Source organism: Physcomitrium patens, chromosome 1 (genome assembly GCF_059467195.1).
Source record: "Physcomitrium patens ecotype Gransden chromosome 1, ASM5946719v1, whole genome shotgun sequence".
Classification (NCBI taxonomy): domain Eukaryota; kingdom Viridiplantae; phylum Streptophyta; class Bryopsida; order Funariales; family Funariaceae; genus Physcomitrium; species Physcomitrium patens.
The window spans coordinates 16,914,178-16,927,784 of record NC_143410.1 but is presented as its reverse complement, the minus strand read 5'-3'; the positions used below and the strand labels follow the sequence as shown (position 1 = coordinate 16,927,784).

General features: G+C 44.0%; 1 protein-coding gene across 1 annotated transcript; it reads right to left on the bottom strand.

Annotated features, from left to right (window-relative positions):
• Positions 1–2,855: 2,855 nt before the first annotated feature.
• Positions 2,856–10,754, bottom strand: LOC112287037 (uncharacterized). Its single transcript, XM_024529641.3, has 13 exons — positions 9,660–10,754; positions 8,512–8,653; positions 8,230–8,366; positions 7,857–8,058; positions 7,414–7,652; positions 7,139–7,253; positions 6,879–7,023; positions 6,564–6,709; positions 6,240–6,415; positions 5,823–6,119; positions 5,500–5,691; positions 5,075–5,336; positions 2,856–4,780 (listed from the first exon to the last, which is right to left on the bottom strand). The coding sequence occupies exons 1-13, from the start codon at positions 9,972–9,974 to the stop codon at positions 3,375–3,377; spliced, it is 3,774 nt and encodes a 1,257-aa protein (XP_024385409.1). The 5' UTR covers positions 9,975–10,754; the 3' UTR covers positions 2,856–3,374.
• Between the last annotated feature and the right edge of the window lie 2,853 nt (positions 10,755–13,607).

The window sequence follows — 13,607 nt, the reverse complement described above, 5'->3', positions numbered from 1 at the left end:
AAAAACAAAAAATAATAACAAAATACCAATGAATAAAGCTAAGGAGAAGTGGCAGTACTTTGTAACATACATAACAATCTCAAAACAGACACATTTTCTTTTTAGAATGCCAAAGTTCCATGATATAGTAAATCTTTTCAAAAGTTACCAACAATCTTGTACAAATTGTTTGCTTGTTTTTGTTTTTGTTACTTTTGATTGTTTATTCAATATATTTTTTTTTCTATTTTTTCCGCCACAATATGCTGTTGTTTCTTCATTCCAGTATCCAGTTCTTCTTCTGTTACTTACAATATAAAACTAAGGCTACTCAATGGTACCTCCAAACAAAACATGTTGTTCCAATCAGTGACATATCTTTTAAAAATAAGTGTTCATTCTTAATAATGAATGTAAAATATTAATAATAATACATACAGTCTATTGAAGGAGAGATAGTGTGTGTGCTTATATATATAGTATTGTATAGTATTTGAGGTAATTTTAGTGTGTAGTGCCTAACTTAATGGTTGTTCTGACAACTACCTTTGTAATGTTGTGTCTAAATACAAGATATAATTACTCTTTTTCAAGTGAATCATTCTTATTATTATTTACTTTTTATAAAATAGAGACCATTGCTTAACCTTTGAAATTGATTTTTTAACAATCATGTATCTATTAGAATCCGCAATTAACAAAGTTTGAATTTGAACTTAAAATTTGTGGGTGTTTTGCATTTAAAAATTTATCCATTGGATTCACACAGCTGTAAAGTGAACAGAGACTATGCTTTTTTTACAAAAACACTTAATCATAGATCTCTGTACAAAGATATTATTTTTTATTTTTATCGATGATAATATATTTTTAAATCTATATATAATAAAAAAATAGATAAATTTTTGTCTATAAAATTGAAGAGCAATCAACAGAGACAACGTAGTTTGAATTATTGTTTTAAATTGATAAACTCCCACCTTCGGTTTTGATTTGTTATCATGATTTTTCGAGGTTTCTAATGCAACACTTGCCAATATATATTAGTTTAAAAATATACATTTACATTATTTATTTTCATTTTACAACGTGTTTTGTGTCAATTTGAACAGATTCATCAGTTGATTTCTTTATTAGGAAGTTAAACTTGGAAACTGATTGTGTTTTTTGGAGAATTGTAAAAGCTAAATTAGATATGTGAAATTCTGCAACGTGCCTGTGCTTTTCTAATTTCTTTCTTTCTTAGAAATAAATTTCAAGTTTTGAAGTTCATTGAATTTAAGTTTTGAAAGTTTCACCCTAAAATTAAATTCCTTTGTGCTAATATGTTGCAAGAAGAATAACATTGATTATATATTTTTTTAATGAACATAATTGCAATTTATTTTCACCTTCAATTTCTATCTTGAAAATTATCACTATAACAACAAGTCCTGAAGTCATCATTTTTTTCACTTTTTCTGTCCAAATAAAGATTTGTTTTTGTTTTATTGGTTTTTTTTTGTGTAGTTGTACGTATGAATAGAAATATATCCTCCAGCTTTTTCTGTTTCTTTTTCTTTCTTTGGCAGCAACCATTAACAGTATTTTCCTACAGTTAAAGCAAGAACCCATACTAAAAATGATACCGAAAAGGCAATAATTGTTTCACAATTTCAGCAGCAAGGAAGGTTCACAATTTCATTTCCATTTTATGTACACACACGCAAACAGATAAAGGGATTGAAATTATTCACAAGGATATTCACACCACCAATCAAAACTCTCCAAACCCCAAAACATTTGCTCAATTTGCAAAATTTGCTCCATTTTTCTGCATCAAATAACATCAACCTCAAGAACATGAGGCGACTCAAATGCCATTAATATAACAACTAAGTATATACACATTGTTGCTTCAAGTCAGCTCTGTATTATGGAACCCAGTTGTGGCCTACAAACGCTACTGCGTCGGAATATAAGCAGCCGCCGTGAGAGTGTGCGGCGCACGCTGCGCAGCGGAACTCAAAGAACATTAGCGCATCTCCCACCCACATGCATCATGATGCAATCATGCATCGATGGCCGCGTCGGTCCAAACTACTAACGATATCCGGGGGCTGTGGATGTGCAGTTTTTAGCTTCTGCGCTTGTGTGCCGTGGTCGGTTAAATTCCGAGGCAGTATCCAACTAAGACACGCCTTATATTGGTCTTCTGCGGATGACATGTGTCATCACTGGCACTGGGTGTAACGGAGACCTAGAGATTTCTAATTATCTCCCCCGTTTTTTCTTTATATGAAACCTGTGTTTTCGCCGTCAGTGCGCTGTTGCATGCTTTCGAGTCTAAAACGGCGTGGCTGGAATTGTCGAAGTTCGAAGTGGGTAAAGCAGGGACCTGCTAATGGAGACCCACTGTAGCGCCACGCTAGCGCAGGACGAAACCGAGGCGTGCGATATTTCCCATCTTGGACGCTATCACGGTAAGGCTGTCCCTGGAATGGCCACAAAGCGTCAGATGAGTTCGTCTCAGCCTGGGGTGATTGACAGGTGCAGTGCATTTCAAGTGAGCGTTTCTGATAATGCGGTGATGTCTGCATTGTATAGCGTGAGGACGATGATGATGATGGTGATGATCAGAAGGGCAAATGTGTGCATGAGCAAATGTGGGTGATACTAGCATCCTACGAAGCAGGCAAGAAGACCCAAATTTGTCGAATAGCTATTGAGTGGAAAGCTCACATGTGATTGGTGTCAGCAGATCAGAATCTATTTGAACTAAAACCTCAACAAAGACGTTGGTGAAGCTAGGCTGTGCATATATGGTGAAGTTTATTGGGGACAATGAAGCGGTAACAAGTTCGTAGCAGGCGTAACAAAATCTCGAGATGATGAGATGAATGAACGCTACCAATTTTATTGTACAATTCGAGAACGCAATTTCAAGAATTGCCGTAAAAGCCAACCGACTTAGGCTTTTCTCTAACACTACAGAACTACAAAGGGTTTGCACCAACTCTACAGAAAATGTTGTACATGTTACAATGGCGAGAACTTGTTGACTGGTTGAGTCTATGAAATTGATGACTTTCCATGGACTCAAACAATTACCAAGTGGTCGCATGCCGAAGATCGAAATCATGTTCATGTTAATCAATCTACATCGAACTGGAAACCACATGTTACACGAAGAGGTAAATTTTAACAACTTCCTGTGACGAATCTATGGTGGAGCGAAATGAAAAAGATTACGATCACTGCGAAGTTATCGACTCCTGAATCGTCACACAGCTGGGCAAAGATGTCTAGGCCATGGCTTTGCTTAATGTCTGATCGAGGCCGATTGTGTTGAAAACACAGTTAACAAAAACATAGAACTGGAGAAGGACTGTTGAATGTTGACGAGGTAGCGAAGATTAAGGCGCAGGCCCAACTTCAATGGCATGCGCGAACTCTTGTGACCCCATGCTGATGTCAACGTCGGATAGATCTTCGGAAAGGGAGTCGCTGTGCACTCGCGGGCTACGACGATGCCGCGATCTACTTACAACGGTGTCAGTTGCAGCTCCCGAAGAATACTTTAAGAAAACTCGGTCTGCCTGCTGGATTTCTTGAACCATCGGATTTGCTACGAGCTGTGTTTCTTGCCTCCTCCTTTCCAGTGAATTCTGCCGTGCCCATTCTTGTAGATCCTCTCCGGGCCAGTAGTCTGTAGTGTTCATCACCGGCTTGGCAGACTTGGTCACTCCACTTAGAACTGATGGTCTCGAACCCTGCGTGACGATTCCATTATCGGGTCTTGGAGAAGACACTGGACTGGTGTAAAACTGACCAAATGACGAACTCGGCCTTGAATCAACGTCGAGAGTCCTTGGGGCGGGAGTTGGCTTCGGAGGTGCCGGGGTCGTGTGCGCACTTTCCGTGTTCACTTGCGGCCATAGACGCCTTGGAAGCAAAGGCAGCATGAGGCCAGCAGCAAAAGCTTGGAGGCCTTGCTTCGGCGATATTTCTTCACTGTTGGAAAGAGCAAGGAGTTGACGGATAAGGGCAAACCACTCGTTCGCGATTTGTACCACGAAGCTCAGCACGAACAGCACAAGCATGAAAATTCCGATACCGTAATGAGGATCGTATGGTCGATTGAGTCCTAAGATTACCATGGCCGCAACGAAGATGCCGATCTCGCACATGAGGGACACGGTCTCAACAAACTGTACAAATCGCCGCTGGAAGGGCTTCGTGATTACGAGATACAAGAACTGCACCGTGGTAATTGCGAGTACCAATGATACCTGCGTCCAGGACTCGTCTGATATTCGAAATGCACCGAAGAACACTCCTAGGAGAATGCGCCTCAACATATCCACCAAAACGTACGCGGTTTGAAAACCCCCTAACAATGTGTACGAGCGTGACACAACCCGTTCATCATGCTCATCATCGGAATTCATTGTCGCGGAGCGTCGGAACCCGCTACGACCTGTCTCGTTGCGCTGATTTGGGTCTTCAATCATCGAGACAAGCCTTGGCGGACCCTTACGATCCTCAAACAAGATGCCGAACCGTGGAATGAAAGCAGGACTCGTATTTTCCTTTCTCGCCCACTTGCCTGGATAACCTGACCCCGTCACAAACGACAACGGTTTCCCAGTCGGTGGGGGAGGAAGCTTTCCGTCTTGTTGCAAATGTGGTCTCAGCTCCTTATACTGGACTTTTTTACCCAAAAATATGCCGACGATAAGAAGCACAGTGGTCATAATAAGAATTAGTGCGGGAATGATCAAAAGTATTACCCCCACGGCGATGCCTGCTTTTGTGCCCCCTGTACACCCACATGCAAATCTGTCACTGCATCCTAACATCGCCGAAGATAAATAACTTCTTGTGAGTTCTCTCAGCAAGTGTCGATAAATTTCTACACCCAGAAGCGACCTCAGGAAAATTCACTGTACTTTTATCTTCTCGAAATAAAAGACATTGGTAAGGCAAGGATTTGATTGACACTGTTGATATGCACATGTGATCACCAGTCCGCGCAAACATAAGCTCAAACGGGGTTTACATGCTGTGTGTAATGAAGTGTCTGTCGGGGCAAAGGTCACATTAGCATACGTACCACTTATGATGAAGGCACAAGCTTGTGCGATCGCCGGCAATGCCAAAACGAGAAGAAAAAGCTCGAAGCGAGGGAAGCTTAGGGCTCCATGAAGAGGAGTCTTTGTTCTCCAGCGCAGGAACAACAGTAAAAGAATATGCAGAAGAATCAAACTGCCGCATATAACTGCTAGCCAGAAAATGTTACGAAGAAAATCGTCCCACCCAGTATATTCCGATGTAAGCAAGTCGGCCCTTAAACTACTTAAAGTAGAAGTCTGATCCTGCGATGCGAACAGGGTATTAGTCACGTTTGCATTTGGTGAAAACAACCTAGTAACTCAACTATAATTGCATGAAATTTAACGAAAACAGCAGTTATTCAGATCAAAACACTTGTCCGCATGCTGTTAAGGATTGCAAGTTCAAAGTGCATGAAGCGCTTACGAGAAAGTATGAGTTGTATTCTTCTGCAGTCATAGCTGGTCCAAATTCTGTTCCATTCGCACCCAAACGCCTTCTGTCGTGAAAGTGAGATGTATGAAATTCTTGTTTGTGGGGAAGAGTTTCTTCCAAGTAATCGTCAGACCAGTGTGTTGTTGCCAGACGATCACTGTAGAGAGAGCAGTTCAGATTACCCTGCGTTCCAAATGTTAGAACAATTTCGTAAATACACAGTCTTGCTTACTAATGCTTAGTCAATTCGTGCTTGTTTACAGGGGGGGATAACCATGAAGAAGTCAAATGAAGGACTTATAAAAGAAACGTACATATTGAGTGGGCCATTGTTGCATCATCATGCACGCCGAATGAAGAGCTTGTAGCTGGAATTCGCCTACGTCTGGGGGTACGTGAGACACCGAAAGCAAGCTTCGACGAATGGTAAGTGAGAGATTCGTATGCACATTAGACGCAAAGCCTGCTGTGAAGTTGTCATCCTTTTGCCAGGGAGTTTTCACGTGTGGAATTATCCACTGCAAGCCGTTAGCAGTCTCGGCATACTCAATTGGCAAGCTCACTGCAAGGAAACTCGAAAGAGCGAGGACTTGCACGTGACCTGCCATTCCCTACATCACAAAAGATAATGCAGAAGGAGGTGATTAGCCGTGTGTTCAAAGAATGCATTCCTAAAGTAGGGCATTCAAGAAGGCGATCAAGGAAGCCGTTCATGGTGTCGGATGCCTCACCAAAAGATTTCGGGATGCGTCTGCGCCCACACAACTAACTGGTCGACCGAAAGTTGCGCCTGCAGCAGCCAGATTAGCGGAAGAGATGGCAAGGGCACCAGAGAAAAACGCAGTGCCTAATAAACCTGCTGTGATGAATGAGTACAAGGCAATCGAGACGGCCGGCGTCGAATAATCTGACAAATTAAGAGGTATGAGAGTCAGGCTTAAATTTCAAAAAATATGGGAATTCTTCTTTCAAACAGAACGCTATGCATCTAAGCACATGTCCATAGCAGTTTAAAGTAATTACCCAAAAACCCACTAAAGGAAGAGTTTACTCACAGTGCATGATTTGCAGCGTTGAAGAAGCAACATTAGGATTTCCAGCTATGTCTACGGTTCGATTTTCAGCCACGGATATTTTACTGGTGGCACCCTCCGACGCGTAGACCACAAGAGCGTAAGTAGTCTTAGTAACCTCTCTGAAACTGCAACCACAACTTTCTGTCACGCACTAGGATTGCAATGTCGTGATCAACGTCATGCACGCACAGACAACATTAAATTATCGGGAAAGGAGGAAATGGATGACTAGGGCAAAAATAAATCAAGAAGAAGATAAAGAAAGAAAGAAAAACTTAAGGAAATTGACTTCACCTTCGCAATATTCCGCCAGCAATGGTAACACCGGAGCTATTAAATGTAAACACAGGGTTCGTGAACTGTATAACAACGGGCACAAGACGATCGTGTGTATGTGCACGCGCAGTTGTGCTCAGCTGAACTTGAGGCCTCTCAGTGTCTACGAGAGCCGATGAGAAAACTCAACGTCAGTGCTTGTGGTCATCACTGCTAAATGGGTCACAGCACATAATGAAAGCAAAGCACTAGGAGACATTGAGGTTAGTTCAACATACCAAGTAGAAAGTATACCCTTGCTGTTTCTTGCACTGGATTGCCATATCTACTCTCTGTTGTGTTTCCTGGTAGTGTTACTGTCACAGCGGCCGTCCGGGTGTTATTGAATGATAGCTGCGATAGAGCAAGAAGCTTGTGTTAGGATTTACACACAGGCTTTCATAGCTATGAAGCTCTCAAGCAGGAAAGACCACAAGGAACTGAGTATAAAAATAAATGAAAAATCGATCATAACCGCGTAAATCTAAGATTCCTGATGAAAGAAAGGCACTACCGTGAACGCGAACCGACGATTGCCTCGACTTCTTCTGCTAGCAGGAAGAAGAACACCATAGCTGTATGTGAGCTGTTTCTGGAGTTCAGCGCTGGAGCCTTGAATCGGCTCACTAAAGTCTAGATAAATCGGTAGATCACTGGTGGAGTTTGTCGACTGAACCGTTCGCAATTGATCACCAATCGCAACTTGGAAATTCGTTAAGGGAGTCCAGAGATTAACAGTGGGGTTTATACGACCTGATATTACCCACCAGAATAAACATATAATCAGCACATGTTTTCACCACTTTATCTCAACTATACTCACCAGGGAAACGAAGACTTAGTTTGAAATCAAGGATTCGCTTGAAAATGAGATTATGATCCTACCGTAAGAATGCTAAAATAAAAAGAACTAGGAATGACACCTACTGGATTCTATAAGACATGTAGTGTACATACTGAAACGGACGACAATGGTGGAGTTCGCGCTTCGTTGATAGGGGTTGCCTGCTCCGTCAGTGCATATCTGTCTGCTTGTGGTAAGAGATACCCTCCCAGAGGGAACTAAAGTAGACAGTCCAACTTGCAACGAATAAGCCAGCCCTGGTGTCACGACTCTGAGCGTCGATGGCAAAACGGCCCCGGATCCGCGTACTACCAGCTGAACCATTCACATTGCAATTCAATCTCCAAGGGACAGCGGGCTATCATCAACCTGTAAAGTTATTTTTGCAATGCTGTACAACAATACTGATTCACAGACAATTCACGTTTGAGGCCTGCTATAGTACAATGCAAAAGAATGAAGAACTGGGTGTTGGTAGCAACTAACATCACAAGTGTCAACACTTGAACATTGGAAGGTGCGTCCTCCGCTGCAAACCTCGGTGAAAGTGACATTGACAGTGATGTTGACCGCATTTGTGTACAACGCATCCGAGACAACCGAAGCTGTGGGTGGCACGGTATCTGAGTCGCACAAAATCCACCCAAAAACTTTCTCAGATGGGCGGTGAGGTTAAATGCCAGGGCGTCGCCACAAGCGGGAACGATGCTACGACTCGCGTCGAAGCAAAATTTTCAAGCGCAAGCACTGATCAACAGATTCAATTACCTATATTCCATGAATACATGCTCTGTGGCAATGGCGTTCCAGTAGATGTGTTTGCCGCGACGGTGAACATGTGAGAGCCATCTGTGAGGTTGAAAGAGGAATACGTTCCCCCTGAGCAATCTTGGAATACACTTTGGTCCAGCTGCCAGAAATGTCATTCATGTCACACAAGTTTGTCCATCAGCTCCTGGAATATGCGAGATTTGACTAGACATGAACTAACCACATTCATTGCGAATTCTGAACGCTGGTGCTAATCAAGTGTACCTAGAGCCCGACTTAACTCTCACTTAGCGCTGAAAGTCGGCTTGTTCGTACTTCGCTACGTGCTACGACTGCCCCGCATTAGTGACCTCTAAGCAGATTTCTCTTTTACTCGACACCTAAAGCCGGCGCTGTAAAGATCGCCGAATCAGGGCATTGAAATTCCACCTTGATAGCTCGGTTTCCCCTAAAGGTACATCTCGGTACGATCACCCTCATCAACTCGTCCAACTTCGGACTAGCTATGTACTCTTAGGTCATGGAAGCTCTACATGCTCGTCTACCAAGACTACTCGAGTTTCACTGCTGGTTCCCTGGAACAGTGTGAGCATCCACAGCATGGAATCCTCTGCATCGAGAGGGTAATATTTACTTTTCTCACTATCCGCATCGTATTAGTGCTCCTACCTATTCTGAAGCTTTACGAGACCTGCAAAGTTGATTAGTTTTAAAAACAGTTACGAACCCTGGCTGTAAACCTCTGAATGTCACCTCGGATCAGCTGAACATTACACGGCGCTTTCCATCATGCGGAATTTACTGATGTTAGCGACAGGGTTCACAGAACAGAGGGAGGCTAACAAACTCCCTTGTGACGCAGCACCGAATTAAGGCAAAGCTTGAAAGCTCATTCTCCGATTGCACACATGTTTCCTCACCGCAGTTTCCAAGTTCCCTTCTATCTGCGAAAGCAAACCTAATTGGGCATCCTCATAGACCTTCACGACGTTGAGCTTTTCGTGATGCATTACAGTCACAAGTTGAGAAATGTGAATTGCAAGAACAGTGCAAAACTTGCGCTGGAGTTGCAGTGAACTAATGATTCAACGCTCCAGTTCCTCCGAAGAGGTATGTGGGGAAATTGAAAGAGAACGGCTTCTTACCTTGCATTGAAAGGAGCACTGATTCCCATTCGTGCCGCATGGGTTGACCCCATTGGTTCCCGCCGCAACGATGAACCCGAACGTCGGGTTAATATTCGAAGAATAGGCGTCGGGCTTCACAGTGAATTCAATATTTTGACCCTCTACGTGGACCGCAACTGCAACAGTGAAGACAATCCAAAAAACTAGTATCTTCTGCAAGTCGTGGAAAACTACTGTGCCGCTGCGCAGTCTACGGGCTGCATTCACGCGTCCTTTTGCTGCAAGCCCGCCGAGCGCCAAATTGGCGATTGTCATGCCTCTTTCCAGACTCATTCTCTACAATGCCTGGATTGTAGCGACGAATTCCTGACTACCAAAACAACTCCTGTCCAGGTGAATGCCTGGAGGGAGGTCCATCAGAACTGAAACCCACACCTACTCCTGCTCCGTCGCAATTCAGTACCGGAACCTATGCGGCATCCGCAGCCCTTCGCATCGGACTCTTCTATCCTGTCAGGTCTAGGCTGCAAATTCCTGCTGATTAACTTCTCCCTCCATTTACACCGCAACGATCGCAACTTGTACAAGCACAAGAGCCGTGCCTGTTCGCATGTCGGCGAGAATCTCATCACCCCCAACCTCATGCACCAGAGACAACCCAGTAGCAAACCTGTTAAAATTCCGCCGGATTTCCCGGCTCTCATCCACCGACTCCTCCACTTCGCTCCCACAACAATCCATCAACTATCGTCACATCCACCCTAACCAACCGAGCTAACAAGTCATGGCCACTGCGCACAACTACCACCTGGGCTTCAAAACCTGCCGCGTCACTAGAATCCACTACTAGCGCAGCCAACACCTCGTCCTCGAACACACCAACGACTTTTCTAGATAAAATCCTCGACAGCCCTTGCAGGCTAGTTTACGCTAAAATCCCATCCTGCGGCGGCGCCTCGGCCAACATACACAAGCAGCGATTCAGGTTAAAAAGGCTCTCCACCATGACGCCCCCACCTATACTTAACCGGGGGCTCACTTGAAGACGCACTCGCACATTCCAGAGGTTGACATTCTGCCCTCACGTCCAGAAACCATGAAAGGCTTCAGTTCGCTCGAGCTCGCGATCATTGTGTGTCATCAGTGGGAGTCATTGATACCCATGCGTGCGTAAAATGGCAGCGCAACCGCAACTGGCAGACACGCGAGCAGCCAAAAAGGGTAACCTATCAAACATCCAGCCTTCCAGGTGCTCAAAGCTTTCGGAAAGGCCCTTCCCACTGCCAGCTCGTTAAATCTTTCTTTTTCCTAGCTCCTGTCCCAGAATAGGTTCGTCAGAGCCCACCATGCAACCTTGAAACCACCGAGAGCTGTTCACGGGCTTGCATTTCTGGCTTATTTACTGAAAACAATGCCAAAATGCTGCGAAAATTATGCAATAATAATTCCCACAATTTGGCGGAAAATCATTCATCTCCCCCTGTTGAAATATTCTCAGATGATCCTTGGAGTTGTGAGAAGTAGCTGCGACCTTTTGACGATTAATGAGACGGTTCCCGAGGGTCTTGGATTTGTAATCAACCTGAATTTTCAGAACTTAAGATGGAGCGACTCAGTCGGTCTTTTCCTGGGGCTTATTTTCTCCACATATATTGTGAAATCCTGGCCAGATTCGGTGACTATCACAGCTTCCGGGGGAGCTTGAACTCATTAAATTATTGGGGGTTTAGCCCACGTGGAGAAATTCTAAGATATTTGAAAATGAGGGTACGCCACAGCTTTTGCTGGCTCTTTTTTGAGGTGGTAACGCAGAAAAGGACGCATGGATTTGCCGCTCTGCAAACATTGGCGTTGTGGGAAAGACCGAGCGATATGCGGCGCTTTCTGCAGCAGTTAAAACCCCCATTACGTATTTGCGGATTCGTGATGCAAGCGTGTTATCAATGGCCTCCACGTTGCCACCTCCCGCAGTAATCTCCTTGGTGACCGGCACAGCTTGCAGCTCGGAGCTGCAGTCCAGGATGACCGTTAAAAGCGCACATGCCATGGAAGGTGTTCAGATCAACTCAAACTCCAGTTTGTTCAAACTCGTCATCGCTGTCGTATGTCATAACTCTAGCATGCAAACGTCACACGCATCACATCGCTTAAAACAACAACACCAGTCTAGCAGTACATCGACCCTGGTAGTAAACATCTTATCCGCGATATTTCAATGACATGGACTGAGGTGGAAGATGTCTGAAATTCAAGACATGGGTAAACTTTTCTTTAGAATTAAATTTTCAATAACTGGCGTATGACGTGCCCACCCTCTGATTAGTTACGTCTTGTGGCCACAGGTCCACCAAGTGTCGGTTCATTTTTCCCCTGCGTTATCACAAAATTCAACCGTCCTTGATGACACGTCTTTGTGTCGCAGCGAAGACTCACTCTCCCGTCGCCTTGCAGATCGCACCCCAATAAGCCACTAAAGTCATTCTCATTCAATGAGTTGTATCACCACCTCGTCTATTTTCTACCCTTCCAGGCCATTACAAGCCCTGGAAGTATCTCCTCCCACCCTAAAATCCACCTACTCCACCCCGAAGTGAATCGCAGAGGTCAGCCTCAGCAAATACATCTGGACCGTCAGAAACATGAGACATTGGAGCAATTCGCACTAAACTGAGGCACAAAGGTGCTAATTATACCTCTCCCTCCTTTTTTGTAAGACCACGGCCATGAGGCCCAACAGACGGGAAACACCTCCGTTCGCGCACAACAACAGGCGCGGTTTCGTAGATGCTCAACGACCGGTCGCAGGGTCCGTTCAACACAATTTCACCGTTGGCAGGTCCCTAAAACCCACGTCGTCGTCATTCACCCCACCTCGGTGACCCAAAAAAACGGGGAGCGAATGCGAGTTCCCCCGCAACTGGTCACGCGCAAAAACAACGACCCCGTTCGAAAACTCACAACTTGGGTTCCCTCAGACCCTAAACTTGGTTTAAGCCTCTTATGTGAGGCAATCTGTTAGTACCACCGCTCGTGAGCTCGAGGCGGTGCAGGCAAGCGTCGGTGCAAGCAGAAGCAAGCTCACCGGATTAGGGTTTGGGGGAACCCAGTAACGCTGCAGCTATTTTGTGCCCTTCTGTTGATTGTTTTTTTGTGTGTGCATGTTTGTTTTTCTGTGGGGATTCTGGGTCACCACATTTGACCATGCTGCCCTCGCTGTGGCCTTTCCAGGTGTCCTTTCAATCATGGACCCCCGTCCTGGCCTCGGTCTGCCCGCCCAGATGGAATCATATCTGGTTTCAAGTCTGGTTCTGCAGGTAATTTTCTATGGTTGTTGCATTGTCGTTGTTGATTGTTGTGTGTATTTTTACTTCTTCTTTTTTTTCTTTTTTTTCCTATCAATTGTATGGACTTGGAATGAGAGAGAGACCCTTCAAAGTCCAAGAGTGGGAGTATGGGCAAGTCTTCAAGTTGAAAGGTTGTTGTTTATGGGGGGTCAGACAAGGGGTTTTATGAGGGGGTCTAGGTCCTTGAGAACGTGGCCACCTTTGGATTGTATGTTGTGCAGAAATAAGGTTTTTCTTGTTTGTTGTTACTAATTTTTTTAAAAACACTTGGTGGTTGTCCCTGCTCTCATGTTGGTCATCAATTTTTGTGTAGTTATTGTTGCCATTACTTTACCTTTAAAATGATTATATATATATATATATATATATATATATATATATATATATATATATATATATATATTGTGTGATTACCACCAAGGCCACTCCAGATATTTCTTAAAAACGTGTGTCCATGCACACATTTACACACACACACACACACACACACATATATATATATATATATATGGACATTATATATTTATCAATTGATTCATGGAACCAAAAAACCAGGCTTCATTACAAGTTGCACCACCTTTCTCAAAAATGATTTTCGAGGAAGAAATAAAATTACACTTAC

Coding starts and splice junctions, on each gene's coding strand:
- LOC112287037 (XM_024529641.3), bottom strand. CDS start 9,974: ATGAGTCTGGAAAGAGGCATGACAATCGCCAATTTGGCGCTCGGCGGG. Junction 8,367..8,511: donor CATGTATTCATGGAATATAG/GTAATTGAATCT, acceptor TGTGCGACTCAG/ATACCGTGCCACCCACAGCT. Junction 4,781..5,074: donor TTGTGCCTTCATCATAAGTG/GTACGTATGCTA, acceptor GTGGGTGTACAG/GGGGCACAAAAGCAGGCATC.